Source organism: Battus philenor, unplaced genomic scaffold (genome assembly GCF_028537555.1).
Source record: "Battus philenor isolate CCGP_79_NKW_IND1 unplaced genomic scaffold, ilBatPhil1.0.hap1 SCAF_10, whole genome shotgun sequence".
NCBI lineage: Eukaryota > Metazoa > Arthropoda > Insecta > Lepidoptera > Papilionidae > Battus > Battus philenor.
The window spans coordinates 8602207-8624842 of NW_027181662.1; the positions used below are offsets into that span (position 1 = coordinate 8602207).

General features: G+C 31.0%; 3 protein-coding genes across 4 annotated transcripts in view; 1 reads left to right on the forward strand and 2 right to left on the reverse strand.

Moving 5' to 3' along the window:
- Nucleotides 1–1794: 1794 nt before the first annotated feature.
- Nucleotides 1795–5817, reverse strand: Mlc1 (Myosin light chain alkali). Of its 2 annotated transcripts, XM_068765881.1 has the most exons (7): nucleotides 5729–5816; nucleotides 5378–5405; nucleotides 4176–4333; nucleotides 3814–3964; nucleotides 3231–3317; nucleotides 2643–2706; nucleotides 1795–2123 (listed from the first exon to the last, which is right to left on the reverse strand). In XM_068765881.1, the coding sequence occupies exons 1-6, from the start codon at nucleotides 5729–5731 to the stop codon at nucleotides 2681–2683; spliced, it is 453 nt and encodes a 150-aa protein (XP_068621982.1). In that variant the 5' UTR covers nucleotides 5732–5816; the 3' UTR covers nucleotides 1795–2123; nucleotides 2643–2680. The 2 variants fall into 2 exon arrangements, with proteins under 2 accessions (XP_068621982.1, XP_068621973.1); XM_068765872.1 differs by lacking the exon at nucleotides 2643–2706 and having other exon boundaries at nucleotides 5729–5817.
- Nucleotides 5818–7898: 2081 nt separating this feature from the next.
- Nucleotides 7899–10985, reverse strand: LOC137926965 (uncharacterized). Its single transcript, XM_068770727.1, has 9 exons — nucleotides 10973–10985; nucleotides 10528–10641; nucleotides 10282–10443; nucleotides 10147–10214; nucleotides 9666–10064; nucleotides 9524–9599; nucleotides 9325–9446; nucleotides 8202–8354; nucleotides 7899–8114 (listed from the first exon to the last, which is right to left on the reverse strand). Exons 1-9 carry the CDS (start codon nucleotides 10983–10985, stop codon nucleotides 7899–7901), a joined length of 1323 nt encoding a protein of 440 aa, XP_068626828.1.
- Nucleotides 10986–13290: 2305 nt separating this feature from the next.
- The window catches only part of unc80 (unc80, NALCN channel complex subunit), a 52406-nt gene continuing 43060 nt past the window's right edge, over nucleotides 13291–22636 (forward strand). Inside the window, exons 1-12 of the mRNA XM_068770739.1 lie at nucleotides 13291–13321; nucleotides 14300–14364; nucleotides 14696–14841; nucleotides 15385–15550; nucleotides 15951–16167; nucleotides 17138–17325; nucleotides 17401–17561; nucleotides 18427–18529; nucleotides 19778–20248; nucleotides 20345–20484; nucleotides 21859–22003; nucleotides 22077–22274. Coding sequence (XP_068626840.1) covers nucleotides 13291–13321; nucleotides 14300–14364; nucleotides 14696–14841; nucleotides 15385–15550; nucleotides 15951–16167; nucleotides 17138–17325; nucleotides 17401–17561; nucleotides 18427–18529; nucleotides 19778–20248; nucleotides 20345–20484; nucleotides 21859–22003; nucleotides 22077–22274 — 2031 coding nt within the window. The remainder of the gene's footprint in view (nucleotides 13322–14299; nucleotides 14365–14695; nucleotides 14842–15384; nucleotides 15551–15950; nucleotides 16168–17137; nucleotides 17326–17400; nucleotides 17562–18426; nucleotides 18530–19777; nucleotides 20249–20344; nucleotides 20485–21858; nucleotides 22004–22076; nucleotides 22275–22636) is intronic.

Below are 22636 nucleotides of genomic sequence, written 5' to 3' on the forward strand. Positions count from 1 at the left end.
AATAATAATAATCTACAGATTGTAATAATATATTAATATACTACTAAAAATTTAAATATGACTCAATGCCGTAAAACTAACAATATCCCATCATTAGCTTGTTGGCGCTGCTACTAAACCTATCGCTAATCCCTGTAAGAGAGAAACGCAAAGGAAACGTTTTGAGGTAAAGGTAGTCAAAACAGTCACACCGAGGCAAAAATTAACTCAAAAATGGTCGAAGATTTACGCGCAACAAAAACATTTATAAAGCTTTGGCCCGAGCATCCATACTAGTACGTTCCTGGAAGAAATAGTACTTAACCTAATTTCTCTTTGTTTAGAACAGGGACACGCTCAGATCCCCGAGGAACAATGAAAAAATTCAAAAATTTATGCGCCTGGTCCAAAAACTTTTAATTCTCAGGACTTGAACCAGAAACGAAATCTTTAACACTAGTCATGATAATTGTTTAAAAAATATAAGCTCAGGCAAATTATGAGGGCAATCGCCCAGAAACCATTTCGCCTACCCAAGAAGTCTAAAATGCACCAAGGACACTAAAATGACGCGACACTAAAATCTGCAACTACCTTTACGAAATAGCTACTATGTCAGCTTGACAGTTCAACATAGCATGAGAACTTGCCAGTTCTGACAAATAAAGCGTATTCGTTTTCCGTTACACACGTCATGCTCAAAAAAAAACTGTAGGATAGCTTATGTGTTGTCACGAAACCAACCACAAATAGCATACATAACTTAAATATCATGTCCACGATAGATTCGAATTCTCACTGTCCAAAATAACACATAACCATTTAGAGCGATCAATAAAAGATCAAAAAAAATTTAAAAAAAAATGGGAAGAAGTTCGTTTTTCGTGATATAAATAAAAAGCAAAATCTTTAACAGTAACAAGTAATCAACAGGAGGACCAAGATCCGACTTATATATATAAAACATTTTCAAAGTTTTGCGGATCCGACATCCGAGAGATCGGGAATCAAAGAATCTGTAAATGTCAAGCAGCTAAAAACGTCAAAATTCAACCGACTACAGATTAAACTAGCACTCAATAAAACAAGCGAATACATTTTATGCACAATAAACAAAAATATAATTGTTTAGATAAATAAGTTTAATTTGTTCGAAAAATTGAGACGAATAAGCAAATGTATATTAAACTTGCTAACCTACATATAATTAGATCAATTTATATGTTTATAGAATTAGCTTAAAATATTTATTTTTTTGCTATTCCGTTATTTAAACAAAGGTGCTTGACAATTCTCCAATAGGTGGTTTGACCTTTCAAAATTCTGTTGGAGTAAAAAAAGATACGCGTCCTGAAATGCTTCAATTTCCTCATCTGTACAAAATTCTAAAAGTTCATTAATTTTCTTTTTCAATAATTTCGTGAATTTCTCAAAGAAAATTCATTAAAAAATCACAGAAGTAATTCTTACTTATAACCAAAATTTGTGAGGTTTTTTTTGAAACAGTAGAAATACTAATCTATGCGTGCCAATTTATATTGAGGATGGTCCATAGAACAAATGTTTTAAGGATTAATTACTTCCAAAAAGTTTTGATTCAATGATTTGGTACTTTATCCAATATTATTATTAATATTATAGAATGAGTCAATTATTTCAATTTTTAGAGCATTTTAAGTTTTCGCAAAATTCATTTCCTCCGTGTTAATTTTGCGACTTGATAAGTTGTTACATTTTTATTTTGTTATGAGCTCAACATGCTGGTGTGTTTTTTCCCTAAATGTGTGTTTATAGACAGGATTAAGGATAAGAAGGTTGAAATTTTAACTGTTTATTATAAAATAATTAACGGTTTTTTGTGTATGTTGTTATAAATGTACTTAATAATAATAAAAGTTTAAAAAGACACGTACAATGCGCGTTTACAGTACTTTCTTTAATCTTATTTTATTATGTACAGTCAGGCAGAGAGTTGTACAAAATGATTTTACATATGGTGTTGTCGTATAAAAAAGGGTACTCCGTATTTTAGCTGGTGCATACGGGGTGCGGTCGATGCGGCGGGAAGGCCGTTTAGCTTTCAGCCGGTGCGGGTGCCGCGGTCGGTGGTGTTACCTTTTTGTCGCACAATCTTTGAAGAAAACCTGTCGAACGATAATTAAATTTTATATATTTTAATTTTATTAATAATGTTATTAATTTTAATTTCATATATTTAATATTGGAATACAGAAGGTCGTACATTAGTGCGAAATTAGCGGATGTACATATGTACGTACATGTTGTACATACATATGTAGTAATGTGTAATAAAACCTAATGCTAAAAGACGTTATAATATTGTTAAAGTGATAGAAAAACAATGAAAGTTTCAATGAAATATCTAAAGCAGTTGCAGTTTAGGCGTCGGCCATTTTGATTCATTTATATAATATTATGTTAATTAATTAAAAAAACTATCTTCAAAAGCAATTCGTATTTTAGTAATATAAAGTTATATAGTAACTAATTCCTGTTAGATTAAGAAAAGAAAATAATTTATAGAAAAGAGAAGATTTAATTTTATTAACAAATTTAAATGAAAAATAAATTCTTTAGCAATTATGAGATGGTAAAAGCTTTTAGAAAATACGCGTCAATTACGTCGTGTGTAATCCACTTACGATCTTATAACTAAAGATATGATGGTATTTTTGATCTTCTACGCCATGACCTTCTTCAGGAATGCTGTAAACGGATAAATAGTAAGACACGGGGATACACACAAAAGGATTGACTACATCAACATGCTTACGGATACATTTTTAAAAGATCCTCATTTCTCCATCAAATGAGGAAAAAATTAAAACATTACACATTACACAACAGAATATATTGAGGATTTAGGAATTTCTGACATTTTACATGTCTTGAAGCAAGTTTATAATTCATGCTTTTTAATAACAGGTTTGGAGATTGACAAAAAAACACTAAATGACATGAGAAAAACGTTTTTTGGAGTATTGTCTATATATATCTATATATAATTTTGGAACATTAAAATAAAATATTAATATACAAACATCTCATTACATATAGTAAACAAATGTCCACAAACAACACAAAAAACCTACTTTTTTTGTATTATACATATTCTTTTTTTATTTCTTGACAAAAACTTTTAACACCTTGTCTTTAAATATTTACATGATACATCAATATTTACATATTATACCCAGTTACCTTCGGTAAAATAGTTTTACAATACTCACATGCGTATGGGATCATGCCATCTTCATCTTCAGGATCCATACAATCTTTCGTGACTTCCGCTACTTCATTGTCATCGAGCTTCTCACCTGAGAATCGTTTTATAATTTTAGTAATAATTGCAACAAGATTAAAAATTGAATAGATAAACCAATTTTTAATAGCCTATCTTTTTAACAAATAACTAAGTATTACAAAGTGTGAAATGTACTTTACTTAATTAACCTTGGTATCCTATCCATTTAAAAATAAAAACTTAAAGCTATTTGCTAATACATAAAACTTTTTAATACAGTTGCATAAATATATAATTTATGTATAAAGATTAAACGGCTATTTAAACTGACACAGGGAGTGACTGAAACAGGCATTTACCTTTTAATAGTAATGGTAGACTCAAATTTTATTTTTAAAATTGCATTAAATTTAAGAATTACGAAAGCATCTGTGAATTTTACACATTTGCTTAATCTGGATAATAAGTGTGCAAAATATCATTGAAATCCGCATTATTTTTTAAACACGATGTGTGTGTGACGTAAGATTGGATAAAGTAAAAAGAATTAAAAGTTATAAAGCTTTTACCTAAAGCGAGAAGGGTGTGTGTCAGCTCAGCACCGAGCATAAGACCATTTTCAGCCTTGTCGTACAGTTTCAGACATTCCAAGAAGTCTTCATAGCATCCCTGGTCCTTGTCTTTCTTGCACTGGCTGTAGATGGGAAGGAACTCCTCGAGCTTTAAGAAAATAAAAAAAATTATGCACATAATCAAATTTAATTTAAATTTAGCTTTTCAGTTCCAAAACCTTTTTATATAACTTGTTGTAACGTCTTTAAACTATCACAATGCGTAAAAATTAGTACGAAATTTATTTCTAAATATTAATTACATGAAAAACATTTTATCATGACATTTTAAGTAAAAAATAAAATATGTATAGGCTCACCGAAAGCTGTTTCTCGCCCTTTTTCTTGGTGCCACCGAGTTTCTCAATGGTAGCAAGAGTAGGGTTAGAGTTGAGCGCCCTCAGAATGTCACCGACATTGTATGCGTCAATCTTGCCGTTACCCTCAAAGTCGTAGATGGAGAAGGCGAAGGATGCCCCTACACAATGAAGTAGTAACAAATTATTATCTTGTACAACATATATAAACAGCTTATGTAACAATAAAGCATAGCTTTTTTTTGATGTAGTTATACTTTATATATGAATACGGACGTGAAAACGAATCGCACTTCAGTTCCTATCATATCGCAACTTGTTTAAAATCCCTGTAATTTACGAAGAAAAAAATTAATATTTAAAGATATGCTAAATACATAAAGTATCAATTATAGCTTCTTTATTTACGAATTGAAATATCGGATAAAAAAGATTATTATACATGTATCGATTGAAGGTATTCCCAAAATGACGATGTTCCAGAAAAATCGCAGTACACAAATCCTTTTCCCGTTTGATTAGGTTCACTCTGAACTCATGAGTCACATTCTAAATTTATTACTATTCAAACTGTGCCCTAGTTTTATCCGGGTACTAAAAAGTGCTCAAAGTATTTTTGACTCCGATTTTCCGATTGACATTTCACATAAAAAGTTATAATCTTGTATAGGAAAATGTATCCCATATTATTCAATCACTTGTTAAAGAATATTGATTTCGAAACAATCGTTGATATTATCCGATTAATCGTTAATCGCAGTAAAGCAAAAGAGTAAACAAAAATACATTTACTTTATTTTAATTCTTGGCGATCGTCTGCCAAAAAATATAAGCACTGAAATTTGAGCAGAGTTTCTCTGTTTGGGCGGGAGCGAGTTCGATCACGTGACGCAACGGTTTAAATTTGGAACTGCGCGGTCGCATACAACTTTCGGACGCGCAACTGGCGCCTACACCGGCATCTCGTAGCAACGCACACCTTTTATGACAGCGCTATACATAGATAATATAACGTTTACTTAATAATTTACTTTTAATATAAGTAATAGAAAAGTTATCGCCCACTACATCTAAACTTCACGAAGTTTTAATTATGTATTGTTCATCCGTTAAAAAACGAAGATGAAATTTAAAGTGAAGTATTAAATTAAATGAACTTCATTTGATTAAACAATTGATCAAAAGTATTAATAGTCAATACTTACTTTCGATGTCGTTCTTGCTGAGGTCGCTCTGAAAAATTATTAAAATATTTTGTTATTTTCATTATTTTACAATAAACTCTATTATGGATATATGTTTAGTATTATGTGTTGCATCATGTGTATCACTGCACGTGTGTGTATCATTTTTTTCAAGACTAATATTGTATTGTTTCACTGTTTTTAACCACATCACTGAAAAAGGTCGGTAAAGATCGATAAGTCAAAGAGCTTCCGGTTTGCGGAATTTACATCACAAGATGTTTACTCAGTCAGTCACTTATATTTCAGTAACGATGCTTTTTACACTGAACTCCTCTTATCACAGATTCACTTGTGTCAAAGCTGACTCACCATTTTGTGTGGTGTTAGTTGGTTCCCTCCCGGTCTTCACTGGCAGACGTTCAGACAAGAAGTGGGGCTCAGAAACGTTTCGCTTGACTGTTTTAACTAGCTCAGATGGCGCTCCCGTCTGGATATTTGAGATTTAGCCCAGGAATCCGCGACCGTTCTATTTTCGGTAGTTGCTTGTCTCCAATACGTTTTTGAAAATTAAAGATTTACATAGGTGTAAAAGAGACAAAAACACTTATGACAGCACCTCGGTGGGCAACAAGAGAAGCAATTCTGAACGTTAAATCTACATTTACGCTATTTCTATCTATTCCGTATATAATGTTGAATGTAAGGGGGCAACAGGTACTGGTTATAAATGTGACATATAATAATTATCCCATAGTTCAACAGAAAAGAATTCAAAGACCATGTAATTTTTAATTTAAAAATAAATTATGTACGAATGACTATAGATCCATTTTTTTTCATCTAGTATATATGTCATACAGGTAAAGAAGAGATTACTTTCATGACAACAAAATAATTAGCTTGCATGCTTATACTTAGGCTCTTTGATCTAGTATTAAAGATCCCTAAACAACAAAATTATCAACAGCAATTTTATCCTTCTGGATTCGACATTCTTCACATAAAACATTCGTGTATTGATTATGATACTTGGATGGACTCAAGTGAAAAAGTGATGTCATTTTATAATATGAAATACAATAAGATCATAGTTATATAAAAATTAAAAGTTCAAATATCTAACATTAAATTAAACATTATCTACACGTATTTGTAAAATAGGGAGATGGAAGGCATGTTTTAATATGTAAATTAATTTTGTGGTACTATATTCTGATTACTTCATAAGGTTTCAAAACAACAAATTAAAAATTATTTAAATAACCTAGACTAAAAACAAGAATTATGGTGATATGTTGTGTCGTGGTCTATAATCACTGAGATGATTCATAATACAATCTATAAATATTGTGGAAAGCAATGAAATTTAAAAGCGTTTTATCAGCGAACCCGCACTTATTATATTGGATATCAAAATGTCTTAAATATTAATTAATAATGTTTAAATGGAAATATTCGGGTGTTTGTTTGAATTTTATTTTATTAACAAGACAAAGAATAATTTAATTTTAGTAGTGTATTTTTAATTGGCTCAAAATAACTTCACACTAAATCCACTGTCATCCTACAAAAAAAAAAACTGGCATTATAAAACAAGATGTTTTTTTAAGCGTAAAAAGGTCACCGTAACATGAATAGGTCGCCTTATTGTTCATATCCTAAATAATAACAGGCATTTCCTTTATCAGCATTCGTTATGTGATAGCGTTACTCGGCAGTTACGTGAGATATTAACGCGAATTGGGTATTAATTATCTATATAGCTTTGTATTGAAAACAAAAGACAACCTCGACTCACTAATGATGTAATGTAAAAATTATTTATATGAGGATTATTAAAAACAACACCAGAGTTCAGTATTAGTATAATTTGAGGCATGACAATTTTTTTATGGGCTCCCGTTATTGAAGACCTGTCCACCATCTGATTTTGGGACAGGTCATTTACATTTTACTTTAAAAATTCTTTCCATATATTTTATTTCTTTGGTCTTTTATTTGTTGTATGATCATACTTTCGTCTTCCTTCTTTCTACAATTCTCCGAGATTCCTCTACAAACTAATTTCCTTTCATGCATAGGTGATGCTCTTCACCTGGTCCCTCAAATATCACTGGTTTAGGTAATTATCACATTTTTTCGTTATTAGTTCGCTTATTTAACACAGGTTATCACACGACATTATAAATAAAGTCATACCTCATACTACACTGATATTAGTAACTCAAAACATTTAAAAATAATTTCAGTTTCGTAGCCGTTATAACCGTATTTTAGTAAAATACTTCACAATCACAACAACCACAAAACGCTGAAAAGCTTTTGAAAAATTGACCATAAGGAGAATTCGAGTGTAAACTTGAACTCTCCCTATGGTCAATTCTCTTCCTATGGTCAAATCTTTGCAATAATACTGTTAATATACGAATCTTGTAAATAATTTGCGCTAATTACACCTAATAACTGCAGAAATACAATGAAATAAAATTAAAAAATTTTATTAAGAAAAAAAACATTGACATAAAAATAACAGAAAAAATTAATAGTTTACGTCATCAGATTTTCTTTGGAAGGTATATTCGTTCCACTGAGCAGAATTCACCATGGTTTCATTAATGGTGTTAAATTTCCATACTATTGGCCTTGATGGAGATGGTGTGCGGATTAGACGGTGGTCTAAAAGACTGGAAGCACGCAATCTTACAGAGGGAGAAAGAGGACACTGTCCCCTGATACTACCCGGCATACGAGGTTCCTGTCATAATAAAATTCACTATCAAAATATTCATACAAATATATAAACCAATTACTAAATACTTACGAAGATATACACAATACATACTTTGTGTCTTCCTGGCAGCTTACGACGCCACCACCAACCACGCAAACAGGACAATAGTCTTGCGCCTTGCAAGCGGCATCGACGTACCAGGCTACTCTTTCGAGACACAGTTGACGCAGGTACTACTGAAGTGCTTGCAAGATCTTTGTATCCCTAAAAAAGTTAATCGCTTAAGATATCAAATATTAATGAGGACTAATATACTTTCCAATTAAACTTATTCACCATTTAATAGCATATAGACATTGATCGATATTGCAGTAAAGTCTAACCGAACACTTATCAAAAAGTTATAAAAGCGAGTATTGGTGCTGCAGTCTTAATAAATAGTTATTTAGGTATATTAAATAATATATTAATTATTAGTGATATGCTATCGTAAGCTGATCTAGAATATTTTAACATAAATAAGCTAACTAAGCTCCATAGTTGCAAATTACATAAATGCGAGGTACAAGAATTAATTTCATTTTTTATCTCTTAAAACTCGCACGCAGGATGCGTTCATGAAGATATTGGCATAGTTAAGTGTAAGAAGTTAGGGTATTCCTGGCATTGATTGTTAGAAAAGGTAATCTAGGAAAAAGTAGTAGTAGGGACATGTCTGATTTGACATTTATGACATACAACGTTGAGTTTAATTATTTTTCTTTTCAACACTTTCATAACAATTACAATTTTCGTTAAAAAGCAACATAAAACACCTGAGTTGTATCTGTGTTAGCAAATTTGTCCCAAAATTATTAAAAAAAAAGACAAAACAGATAATTAAAAATTAAGCAAAACTATAGCAATGGCGCGGAATTGAGGAGACACAGCCGATCTTCTATATCTTCTACAGATAATTCCTAAATGCCTCAGAATCAAAAATTAGCCTTGTCAGGGGATGAAAGTTGTCACTGTGTTATTCTGCATTAGAGCTTGCGAACGTGACAAATAGAAAATGGTTAGTTTTTTACATATTACTAAAAAGTACATTATCATCATTAATTATAATTATAAAAACTAAATGACATCAAATCTATTGTTTTTTACAGTTGTTAAATATTGATCGATACATGTGAAAATAAAGAAGTCATAATTGCTTCTAGTTATAAGTTACAAGAGAAGAAATTTTGCATACCACTTTGTCTATTGGCAAATGTACTGAAGATGTTTTGTTACAAGTCAATTCAACATCTTGCAATATTAAGGTTTTTGGGTCCTGGTTTACAAATTCCTCTTCAGAATATTGGTCGTAATCTCCTAAATGAGTTTATTCGATTACAAATTGCATATTTAAAATTAATATATAATTGGCAATTATTGTAAAAGACGCTTACTATTCAATGTTACGTACGCTTTCTCGTAAAATGCCACATCATTTGTTTCCGCGATTTTATTAAAATTCATATGTTCCTGAAAGAAGCAGCGTAGTCAACACCAGGTCAACAATTACGTATACGTAACGATTTAAACACTCACCGGGTTGTCGCCGAATACGGAATATTTAGAATCACAAATTTTAATATTACTATTAGTAGCGCCATCTTCATCAATACAAAGACTAGTATTTCTAATAAAGTTACTTGAAAATGCATCCTCTAGAAGTGAATAACTGGAATAGTCGCTACTTTGCAAGGATTCTATATTAGTATTTGAATTCTCAGTAGTCGTAGTTTCGTTTTTGAAAATAAAACTAAAAGCCTTATCTAAACAACTCATCAATATGTCGGTAACGTCATCTGTTAGCGAATCATATGTTTCAACTTTATTTTCATTTTCATCTGGAATGCATTCGACATCACTCATATCAAATAACCGATTAATGAAGGTAGATGTAGATTTACTTAAAGAGCTTTGCTCTTGCATCTCATCCTGATCCTTAAAACAACAATAATCAGATAAATCATAACTATAAATCATTAACCTATTATTTTTACTGTATTGTACAAGAAAAACTTACAGTATAAATTTCCTCGTCACCTTGGCCTATAATGTATGCATCAGTTCTTATATTCCTTTTTATTTCATCTGCACAACAAATATGTCTGTAATTATTCGAATGTGAAATATTAGAATTTTTATAAGTAGATGATACCTGCGAGCTTTTGTGGTGTTGAAGTAGTCATTGCGTTGGCTTCGCATCTGATATTGACATCATCATTATCCCCCATTTCAATAACAAAGGTAGAATTATCTGTGTCTGGTTCAAGAAATCTTTCAAATTTCTTATACTTTGTTAAGCTTTGCCACGATTGACCTTAAAGTAAAAAAATAAAAATACACCTATTGTGTAAAAACCTGGAATTATCTATATACGCTAAAATAATGCTTAGGAACTTACCCAACTCTTTAGCTGAATTTACGATGATGCATGCTTCATCCACGACTTGACTTACCAGATGTACTGCTAGCGTAGTCACCATTTGAGATTTTTTGTTAGCGCCCTCGATATTTTCTGTGAATCCAATGTTTTACCCTACTATCATTATTTACCGTAGAGAAGGTGATACCATATCATATTATATGAAAAATACTTCTGAAACAATCTGTACCAAATTTTTTAAAAAAAGATCAAAAAGCGTGGTTTTAAGGTAGTGAGTACGATCTGTAAAATTATAAGTAGGTGAACACAAATAAAACTTTTAGGTAAAAACAATATGAAATTCCAGTATCCAATTTTAACAATAACTGTTCAGATAATATATACTTAAATTAATTTCATACATTCATTTCAAAATTAGATCCAATTAAATTCAATTTTATTACTACGTTTATTGAACTCTTACCGTCATTCGTCATTTTGACATGAGGTTTTAAACATGATTCTCTAATTATGAAACATATATATTATAATGCCCTACAACAAACCTTTTGTTTCAGCCAGTTCTACGTATAATAATACCACAGTAATGTATTAAGAGATATCAAAATCGTCCGTAAATTTAAATTGATAAAAAGTAGGTAAGAAAATAGATTTAAACTAATAAATTTAAAATTGATTTCGTTTTTAACAAGTTCAAATTCCAAATATAAATTTGTAAGTTTATTAAGACCATGGCTTGGATGTGTATGTCTACAAAAACCCTTTTTATGTAATAAATCTAACGAAACATTTTATTTTTAAATAGAGGTAACATTGTACATTGCAACGGTAACTTTACGTGAAAAGCATTATTCATACCAAATAGCGAAGCTATTTCTGGAACGCCCAGCCAATACCAATGCGATTCTTTAACCTCGAGCTATTTTAACATGTTTCTCGATTGTACCATTTTGTATTTCGTTTATATTACATGAAAATTGTCTTACACGTGACAAATATTATTTAAAATGTTATACTCCACATGCAAAGTTTATTTATTACCTTCAAAGAAGAAATCTTATGAATACACGAATATGCAAACACGAAAGGTAGACCTTTCGTGTATGCTTATTCGCTACAAAGATTGTAAGCTAGTTACTTTGCGTAATTCATCCTAACTAAAGTGTTTGAAATGCCGTTATGTTAATGCCTAGGCTAATAAATCGAAGAAGTATTTAATTGTTAACATCGTGAATAGAAAAAAAAACTAAGTGCGTAAAATTGTTAAAAAAATTGGCAATCTACAATTTTCTTCAAATATTTAAATATGAATATAAAAAAGAAATATTAAAATTTCATAAGTACTTATATCTAGACTTATATCTAGACAATATGTTACATCATATACTTCATTTTGCAAATGCGCACATGTAGGCAGAAAGAAAACAATCTATAAAGTAGGAAATGTTTAGTGCTGCCGCACCTTTAACGACTCTGTTTATAAAGTAAATTGCATTTATGTGTCAACCTATCACGTAAATATGGAGTCCATCATTACTCAAATTAAAACTAGAAATATCTTAAAATATAGTCTCTTTCTTTTGTTTTGACATATCTTTGAAAACAATTGCTAATTGTTAATGCTATTATCAATTTATGCATTAATAATTTTATGTCATAAAATATTTTGATTGCTTTATTGTTACTTTTTTTACCAGAATTTACCGCCGTTTTTCAAATACTATTGGAAATGCCGAGGAGACTGGAGGGTTTGTTTAGTGCAAGCACGGTTTTGTATGATTATATGCGCAAAAATCCGTTTTTTTTTTTTTGGACTGATTCTTGTCTGATAAACTATGATAGTGCGAAATGATTCAATGACCTATGTAAATGAAATAATTTTATTTCTTACAAACATTTTTATTATAACTTTATCTGTGTACTAAAATTAAGTTTCATTGTTCAAATATCTAAACAAATCTACTATATTGTATGTATCTATCACCACGGAAACCAGAGGCTGTGAAATCGGAACAGTCTGCGCAGCCAGATCAATGCAATCTTTCTAGGGGTGTCACTGCGATATTTCGAAAGAAAATATTTACGGACATGTCGACAAAGAGAATTTTAAGAATCATTTTACATATTATGAAATTCTACATTAAATATTTAGATACGTTAGCAAAAAAAGACATTCTAAACTCAATTATTTTAATTGAATTAAACTAAAAATTAAGACAATGAGTTGAAAGAAGAAATGTGGGTGATTTAATAATTTTACAAAAATATTAAAGGTTACCATTGCCATCGAGGAACTGCGTAATAATTTGGGACATTATATCTAGGTAATGTAAATACTTATTTGTTATTGGATAACTTTGCAATGCCAGCCCTATAAAGATGACTGGTAACTAGTGCGCAGAACCTCACTCTCAACCGAGCCTCCCTCGGGTACCTGCGTGTTCGGTTCCCTTAGCTTTATATTTTCCCTCTTTACTCCGTACTACTAATCATAACATAAATATTTAAAGGTCAACTAGTAATGGAGGCTTTTAATATAATTTAATGGATCACCGTCTATATATTCAGTTACTAATTATGTCAAGAGTTACTTTTACATAAAAGGTAAGTAAAATTTTTGGATTGCGTAAAACGTGAAAAAGAGCTTATACTACCTAATAATACTTACTTAACCACTACGATTTCTCAAAATAAAATAATTTCAGTAGCCGTTTTTGAAAAGAAAAAATAATTTCATGAGGTATCTATAATTTCTTTTTTTAAGGAATCCTAAATATCAACATGAAAGAGTTATTAGAAGATGACTCTAGCAGTGAGGAAATGATTCCTATACCTGTTCAGATATTTTTATGGAGACAAACAACACCCTTCGTTCGTCCGAGACTCGGGAAAGTTCACGATGCGTCGTGCATGGTAAGTTCACCTTTTTTTAATTATATTGCATATTAACAAATATATGTTTGCCTATGTACATAAGCAATATCTTCGGTCAGCTATCTATTGTGTGAAGAAATTAATTCGCACAACCTGTGTTGAACACAAATATTTATCATTTTTAAAATTCTTTGGTGAAATAAATCAGTCTCGGTTTATTCGAGCGTATCAAAAATAAAAGAAAAAAAATTGTTTTGGTGTTTGTACATATAATACAATCCACTTATTTGTTATCGGCACCCAGTTTTGCCAACGAGCTCCGGGCCATCACGTAAGTTTTACACACCGCTTTGTAGAAAATAGATCGGAAATTAGCTTATAAGATATGAGTTTCTTTCTGAATTTCTTATTTAATTTGGTTTGTTGGATTTATATGATATACAAATCATATAAACCTAACAAATATCCTAAATAAATACACATCTTTACTTCATTCTTATTCTATCTTACTAACATAATATTTACTACTTAATTATATTACACTACTTATTATAGATATGTAGCGTTTAAGCTCCGTCCGCTAAAAGCGTATAGGTTCAAAGATAAGATTCAAACTATTAATGTTTTGTTTCTTTAAAAAAGAACACTTTAGATCTAGAAACCACGAGCTAATCTTTTCGTTTGAATGACCGTAAGGTAGATAACGTGTCATCCACATGAATTGTTCTTTTCATTAATTATTCTGGCTACATTTTTATACGTTTGTCAATGTCAAAAATGCTTGTTGAAATTTGTTGTATACAAAAATCAGCTGATTTGTAGTGTAGTAAATCGCTATTTGCATTCTTATTCTCTTTTAAAATTAAAATGATTAAATTGAACATACTGTATTTTGTTTATATTTCACAAATATGAGATTATCTTATATACATATTTTTATTTCCATCGCTATATTCCCAGGAACTAAAAGAAGCTTGTAAGGTAAGATATTATTACTCTTATTTGTCAAAACTTTTATTTTCAAAGTTTTTTGTTGATGCAAATTTGTAACTGTAATACTTTTCCTATAGTTAGTTAAATACGAAGAAAGATTTAAATTATGTTTATAAAAAAGCACTCTAAAATAATTAAAATAGTCGTTTACTTTAAACGTAAATAATATTACTCGTATTGTTAATGACTCAATTTTAGCCAAGTTTAATATATTCTCCTATAAAAATCATCTCTAAAATTGTATGCTTTTCTATGCTTATCTCTCTGATCATTTCTTGAAATATTTAGTAATCTTACTCTATACTTAATATTTTTTCAGTCGTTTGAAAAAGTGCTGGTGCAGAACTTACGCTTTGGACTCTCCATTAGCCTAACCGATGCTATAGAATCAATACCAAGATGGCGACTGATACAAGCTGCATTACCTCATGTGATGCATGCATTGGCTGCATTACTGCACAACAGGTTCTATCCTTTTTTACATTGGCACTGCTTTGTTATTGCTATAATAATTTTTGTTAATATGTTGTATGATTTATCAGAAATTAACATTATGCCTAATTTTAAACTACAATAGATTTTAAAATTTGCCGGTCTAAGCTTTTATACAGAGAAACTGATTTCTCAAAGGCATTTCTTTATTAACATATATATTTCTTATCAAAAATCGTCATTCTAGTTCATAACTGTTACCATATTTATAAAACACTTTGTAATAAAATATGAAATTGGGCTTGTCTATGACTATATACCTTTATATTTATTTATCTCATCTCCATTTGAAAGAATATCAATGTTTTATTTCTTTTAACAAATCATATATTTTACAACTGTGTTTAAGTTTTTAAAATTTCTTTTCTTACGGGACTTTGTGATAAATTAGTTTTTTAATATCTGATATTCATTAAGCAATTTATTTTAATTTTTATGCAAAAATGTGTCTCCAATCTTTGTTATAGAATGAAATTACTGTTGCAGAAAATAATAATTAATAATTTATAATTACAGAATAAAAGATAATATGCAATCATTGGGAAATGTAGAGACTAAGTTGCTCTATACATTACACTGGATTCTACTTGATGCTTCAGATGAGTGTGCTGATAATGACTATGAAAATGACAAATTCTACTCTAACCCATTTTATTATTTATTTTCTATACCCACCATGACTGTAAGTATAAAAAAAATATTCTTTATGAAATACAAGCATTGTTATTCAGTAAAAAAAATATTATTTTAAAAAGTATAACAAACTGCTGAATCATCTACAAATTTTATGAATGAAGAGATAAATATTTTTTGCATCCCCATGTATTGGTTTACAATGTTATATATTTAAAACCAATTCATCGACCAATGAAGCTCATACTGTATCAACTGTATTTAGTTAACATTTAATAAGATCCGATCAGGTTCTTACATTTTTAGTTTACAAATTTCAAATTACTGTGTTTTTGAAAGTAATATTAACTTTATTAACGGTGACAGTGATTCTTGCTTACCAAACATATTGTAATAAATTTTAAACATAAAACTTGTATTAGCTAATTTATTTCTATTTTTTATTGTAGCTTTTTGTATTCCTCTTTGCTCCAATATCACATCATCTGAAAGAATCTGACTTCACAAACAATTATCGACTCGAAAATGGCTTAAAAATGTGGCAAGCTTTATGGGAATTTCGCCACCCGGATTCTGCATGCTTCACCACGTTAGTAAAGCCTAAACCAAGGCCACTTGGTGGAAAAATGTCTAAAAGAACACAACCTGGGGATATCTTTTTAGGGCGTAAGTTAAAAGATTTAAATTAATCACCAGATATTTCAATTATTTGATCATAATAAAACATTTCCTACTAACATAATAACAAGTCCTACAAACCTAAGGGGTTTTTCATTAGTGTAAACAATTTTATATTCTCCTTGAGTTCTATAAAAAGTAGTTTATTGTCACATTAAAGATAAATATCTAAAAATTACCATTCACACAATATATCCTAAAAGTCTACTACTGAATAATGCTAATGGAGAGATGGTCTTTTTGCAATATTTAAAGCAGCATTTATTTAAATATTCGTTACTAAAAGCTTGTTTGTTACTCTTTTTTATAATACATTGCTTCATTCATTTCAACAAAACAGTAAAAACGCAAACATAGGAACTATTGAAAAAATCAATGAATTCAATGTCATATTTTTTATTTATAATTGTATTACAAAAAAATTGAGTCATTTTTATAACAATGCAATTTGAAACTGTGCTTTGTATATCACAGTTTTTCCCCCATTTATATATATATATATATATATATATATATGTCTCGAAAAATACTCACCGAAATTAAAGCTTGTAATAAAAACTTTTTGGTTGTACTCTTTGTATCTGGCTGGGTTTGATGAAATTAAAGAGATTACATTTTACATAAAGAAACAAGTGAGTAAAAATTTTGTTTTAAGCTAGCTTTTGTCTTTGTGTCAAAATGTGTGAATGAAGAAATTTCATACATTAAAAAACTTTAAGAAAGAAAAAATACAACTCAAGCTGTGTGATTGTCAATAGAAATAATATAACACTTAGATTAATTACTTAGCTTTTTAATTTTATTTGTTCTACCTACATAAATTAGTCATACTTTTCCTGAATTTTTTTGTGATAATGATATTTTTATTTATATTTTTGTAATATACGTACAAAGTGCCAATCAATTATTCGCTCCGTTTTTCTACCATATCTTGTTAATTAAAAAATAATATATCTAGGTAAGTTCTCAAAAGAGGAAGGCGGAAATAATGGAAGTCCTCAAAGTCAGAATATATCAGTTTCTCAATCAGAAATTCCATCTAAACAAGCCAGTACTGAAGAAGAGCCATGGGTATCTTCTCCTAAAGATACCATATTTCCTGAGACGATTCCTGAAGAGAGTTCTAGTACCGAAGAAGAACACGTTGTAAGAATATTGTTTGTAACATTTTTGATAATTTTTATAAATAATGTCATTCTTTTTATAACATTCTCATTTCAGTTCATTTATCGTTTGCCGTCGGAGCAAAATTATAGCGGACCATACAAAGAAGTATACACGGTTTATGCTGCAGATCCAAGTTTATTTCAAGTTCGCAAACAAGACAACGCCAAACCGTCCCTTCCAGGAATAAAGCCGTTGCCACAGATTACAAAAATGAGGTAAACTCTATAATACTGTACTCTTATTTGCTGGACAGAGTTGATACCAGAAGAAAACTATTAAAATGAATATCACAACATTGCAAACGCAAGAATATAGTAAAGACATTATTCTAGTTGAATTCGGGATAATTGTTAAATTAATAGGTACTTTGATGAAGATAGTTATATTTTTAGTTTATTTAATGGCTATTTAGACGCCATCAGCAAAGATAAAGGGTTTCGATCGTCGCGTATCCTGTCAAATAGCTTCCCATGAATTGTGGAGAAATTTGCCAAAGCACGATGTACCTTGCATCGTTGTTCTTCACATAAGACTTGTTTTAAGAGCGTCGACTTCGTTTAACGCGTGTCGGGTCCCACGGGTTATCATTTTTGCAATAGACTTGTAGCTCCTGGTGTGACAGGTACAAAAAGAGGATTTTTGGACTTAAAAACTGTAATCCCTGGAAAAAAGAAAAAAATAAGTAATCCAAATAAAATATTTTGAATATATTGTTAGGTAACGCAAGTCTAAGGTATAAGCTTTTCTGTCTCATCCGTATTGACTAATATATCATTATTTTTAAACAAATTTGTTGCATACCTATTTCAACAATTTGATGTTAAGATACTTTGGTTTAATATCATATTTTGTGTTTGGTTACTATACTTCTGGAACTGTCGTTGGTTGATCTAAATAAATAAACCTGTATGTGTGTATATTGATGAAGTAACTTAAAAATCATCACTAATTAATGTTAACAATTTGTTTTTAATAAAATTTAGCCGGGAATATTATTCACTTGCAATCACTGTTTGCATGCAATTCTTTTTGTCTGTTGACACGTGTCATGAAGGTATTGGGATATATTACTATTTACAGTTCATCAGACAAGGAGTCTCTATCGGACAGCGGAGGAGTTTGTCCAGGAATGAAAGGTACACCAACGTCTGCTGAGAAAACACCTTCGGCAAAACAAGGAAATGTAAGACGTTACATTAAATTTTTAATATAAGTTGTGCGTTGTCTCGTGATCTCAAAACCATAATTTTTAAAGTGGTCAAATATAATATAAACAAAGAGAGATTTTGCATTTGCCGAAAGACGTTGCATTTATGAACTATTATCAACATTTCGGCTGTAGATAATACACAGTAGAAGCATCTCTCACTGATTTCCAATAAGATCAGCAGCCTGCATCCAGCGTTTTCCGATGACCTTAACAAAGTCATCCGTTCACATATTGAACTGTCTTATCTTAACATTTATTCATAACCTTATTATTAATTAATTAACACAGTAAATTGAAAGAACATTCGACCCTGCTGTTAGCGGTGAAAATAAAGACTAAATCAATCGTAGGTGTTCAGAAGTGCTTGATGTCCACGTCTTCATCTTCCCAATCCTACAATTTAGGTTTTTTATTGAATAGGATTATTCTTATTACATTGGCATTTATTTTTCGTCGTGGCATTTATGTAATAAGAGGAAACAAAGTATTTCTTCATTACATTAAACTAGTACTACTATCCCTATCGCAAACGTGTAATCAGTAATACAGGCTATATTTTTCTGGTCTCCCTTTCTTAAAACAATTTCGCTTAAAATACATTTAATTCTAAATTAATTTTTTTTCTTAGGGTTTATGGTTTTTAGAGAATTGTATTTTGTGATTGGTATTGGTGGCATATATGTAAACATATTGTTATTTTATGCGCCGAGAACGCAACTGTATTTTGGAGAACGACTTCCCGTTGCTAGCCTTCGATGAGACGATGGTACATAACGAGCGGTCATAGAACACTGGTATAACCTTCTGCGAAGATGTAATGTTACAAAATGAGGTGGCGGAGAGAGAAAAAACATCTGAACTTCACATCCGCAGCCGGAGTCCTGAATGCGCGTGTGTGGTGACGCGCAAGCTAAATCTCGCGTGTTTATGATAACGTGTGGGGGGTTGCAGGTCTAACCTAATCTAGAGTCCCGCATAACCCTTTCGTTTTCCCTGCTGCATAGGGTTTACCCATGTAAAATTTGGCCACGAGGAAATTATTCTAAGTGCTTCCGCGTCATTTGTAGAGGAAGCTCAGCTGCCGCTATCTAGATAACTGTTATCCTTCTGCGGTAATTTCCGTTTTATATAAATGGTTGAAAACCCGGCCCATTAAAATAATTAAAAAAAGAGATAATAGAGGTATTAATTTTTTAATACTACCTCGCCATATGTTTACAGGTATCCGCGGCAACTTTTCTAGATGTGGCAACACTGCGTTGTCTTTTTACTTCTCAATGGCAAGAAGAAGGAGTTTATTGGGCTTTATACTATTTGTATAACAGATTGCGAGATATTTGTGAGAACATGTCCAACCAAACCCAACCAAGAAAAAGGAGCAACTCTTTGCCTATTCCGAAAATAGAAGTGTCCATTTATCAGAGCCCGGAAATTAAAGAGCATGACTCTCTGAAAAATTTTATAGAAGTCCCGGAGTCAAAAGAAATATCACCAGTAACGGAAATTCCATACTCTTCGGTGCCAAAAATTGACGAAGAAAACTTAATAACCAGAAGAGCAAGTGAAAAAGTAAAACGTAAAATGAAAATGGCTGATTTAAAGGCATTTGTTGAAACAAAATTATTGTCCAAATCTGAGAAAGCCCTTGAAAAAATCGGCCAGGAAGATCACAAATTTAGTTTTCATACAGCAGTAAGAATGATATCTGTAGATATTTTTGTATGGTTGCTATGATATTTTCACTACCATGATATTAAAATTATTCTAAAACTGATTTCCCTTTTTTAGGAATACCACAGAAGTCTTGACACCGCTGATGATAGACCAAATTCGGCTTTGGCTACCAATTTTCAAGCTATAACTCCTCGTCTGACAAGAGATTTACTTCCGTGTAATCTTATAAAAGGAAAAAGTATGCCAAGCTTAAGGTGAGCGTTAATGCAATTGTTACGAATTTTTTTTTTAAACAACTACTTTCGTAGATCTAGTTTGAATAGTCCTAATACGTATTTAGGCATTAACAATTTTTGTGTCTTTAATAAAACCTTACCTTATTACGAAAATACAATCAACACGTATACATAAACATTTAGATAAATAAGACAATATTTTTATGTATTCAGATTAATACATATGTAAGCTATAATATTGCAAATTCCTATACAAGAACTCTAAATGCCGTTCCTCTAATCTTTTTCACGCGTGATTTTTTCTCTATTTCAATGATGATTTATATTTGGATATCGAGCACAGCATGTTTTTTTCTTTCAATTTAAAACACATTTTCTGTCGATTTTCTACTCAAAAATATTTTTCTCTTTCTCCCGTGATTTTACCGCTTTATCCCGTACATTAATAATGTGGACGAAAAACACGCTAGCTGTTTGATCGATGAGCTAGCGTTAAATGGGTAAGTTTATAAGGAATGTTACAGCGAACGTAGATGCTTCATCATCTATATAACCAGGATATTGTCATAGCGGGGCTATAAACGCCTTCTGTTTGTTCGCATAGATAATAATTCGCTTAGTAAATGATTTAGTGATAAAAATTATTAGTGCTTATTAAATTTTAGCTGAGATTTGTAAAAACATGCACGTATTACCAATAAATTCTTATATCTACTTAAAACAGCAAAGAGTAGGCGGATAGTAAGTATCAAAAACATATTGTCAGTTAAGTAGTTAAAATTTTGTTTAAACGCACGCAACGCTAATTAATATGAAATAAAAAGTTGTAATGTCATACGTTATTATACCGAGCCATGAACCAAGCTTACGGTTTATGTGTGGCTTTACGACGACGTTAATACTCGATGACGATGTATTTTAATTTTTCTTTACAGCTACCAATTTAGGTGTTAATTTTTAGTCATCAATTAACATTTGTGATTCTGAAATCACGGATATTCAATATATACCGCATGCATGATAATACTTAGGACAATTAATATGTTAATCAATGAGAGTATATTTTGTTAATGTGCTATAAATAGTACGTACTGTAATGTACTGAGATTCGTGTACTTGTACCAATAGTTATTTCTTAGAGTCTAACAGTGACACCTAGGTTAATGCATGAACACTTACAGTGCATAATAAAAAATAACGAGACATCATTTCATGTTAATTCAAAAATAGAGACGTAACATTATTTTTCATTTATTGGGTTACTGGAACTCTTACATTATGTGATATTTCGTTAATCACCCATAGTAAGTAATGAAAACAATAAGTTATGATAACCTTAGATCGTAAAATATCATTTTAAAATTATAGAGTAAAGGATTCAATTTATTACAGGTACATCGGCGAAGCGAAGACGGAACGCGCTCACGGTCAAACAACCGCAACACAATATAATGTACATAAGAAGAAAAATCCTATCATTACCGTAACCGAACATACACCCACACCGTCTCCTGATTATCTATCCAAGACCAGACAAGTTAGAACATTTTATATTAAAATTACGTAACTAAACTGTGTTTTCATGTATTCATATTATACATATGATCCAGGGTTCGATGGAATCGCAAATGGACTCTGTAAGTATGCAAGGTTCCCAACATATTCCCACTCCTGAACGGAAGCCAAGCCTGACGCGCTCACAGACGGATTCGAACATTACGTACATTGTGGAAGAAATTCAAGAAGCGGCTGGGTCTAAATATTATATAACAAAAGATGGGGAAATTGACTTTCAAATAGTTCTCAAGGTATTAATTCTCTTATTTTGTTATATTGAATTACAGAGCGGAAATTTAATTGTCATTGAAGGTATTAAAATTTTGCTAATTCAGGTTTTCAAATAAATGTTAAAAAGTGAGAGACAAAATCTATTTTTAATCATCACCATGTTGGCCAGTATACTCCCACCGCAAGGGATAGGCCTACGCCAAACATCCCAACAATGATAAGTCTTGTAGTGCCCGCAGTTAGCGTCTTCCCGCGACCCACTTAGATTAATAAGAACAAATTAACTACATTTTTTAATGTCGCGAATCTAATAGTCTGTCTAGGATAGAACATCCACTGCCTCATCGGCAAATACATCTGCACAGACAAATATTAGTGCCGA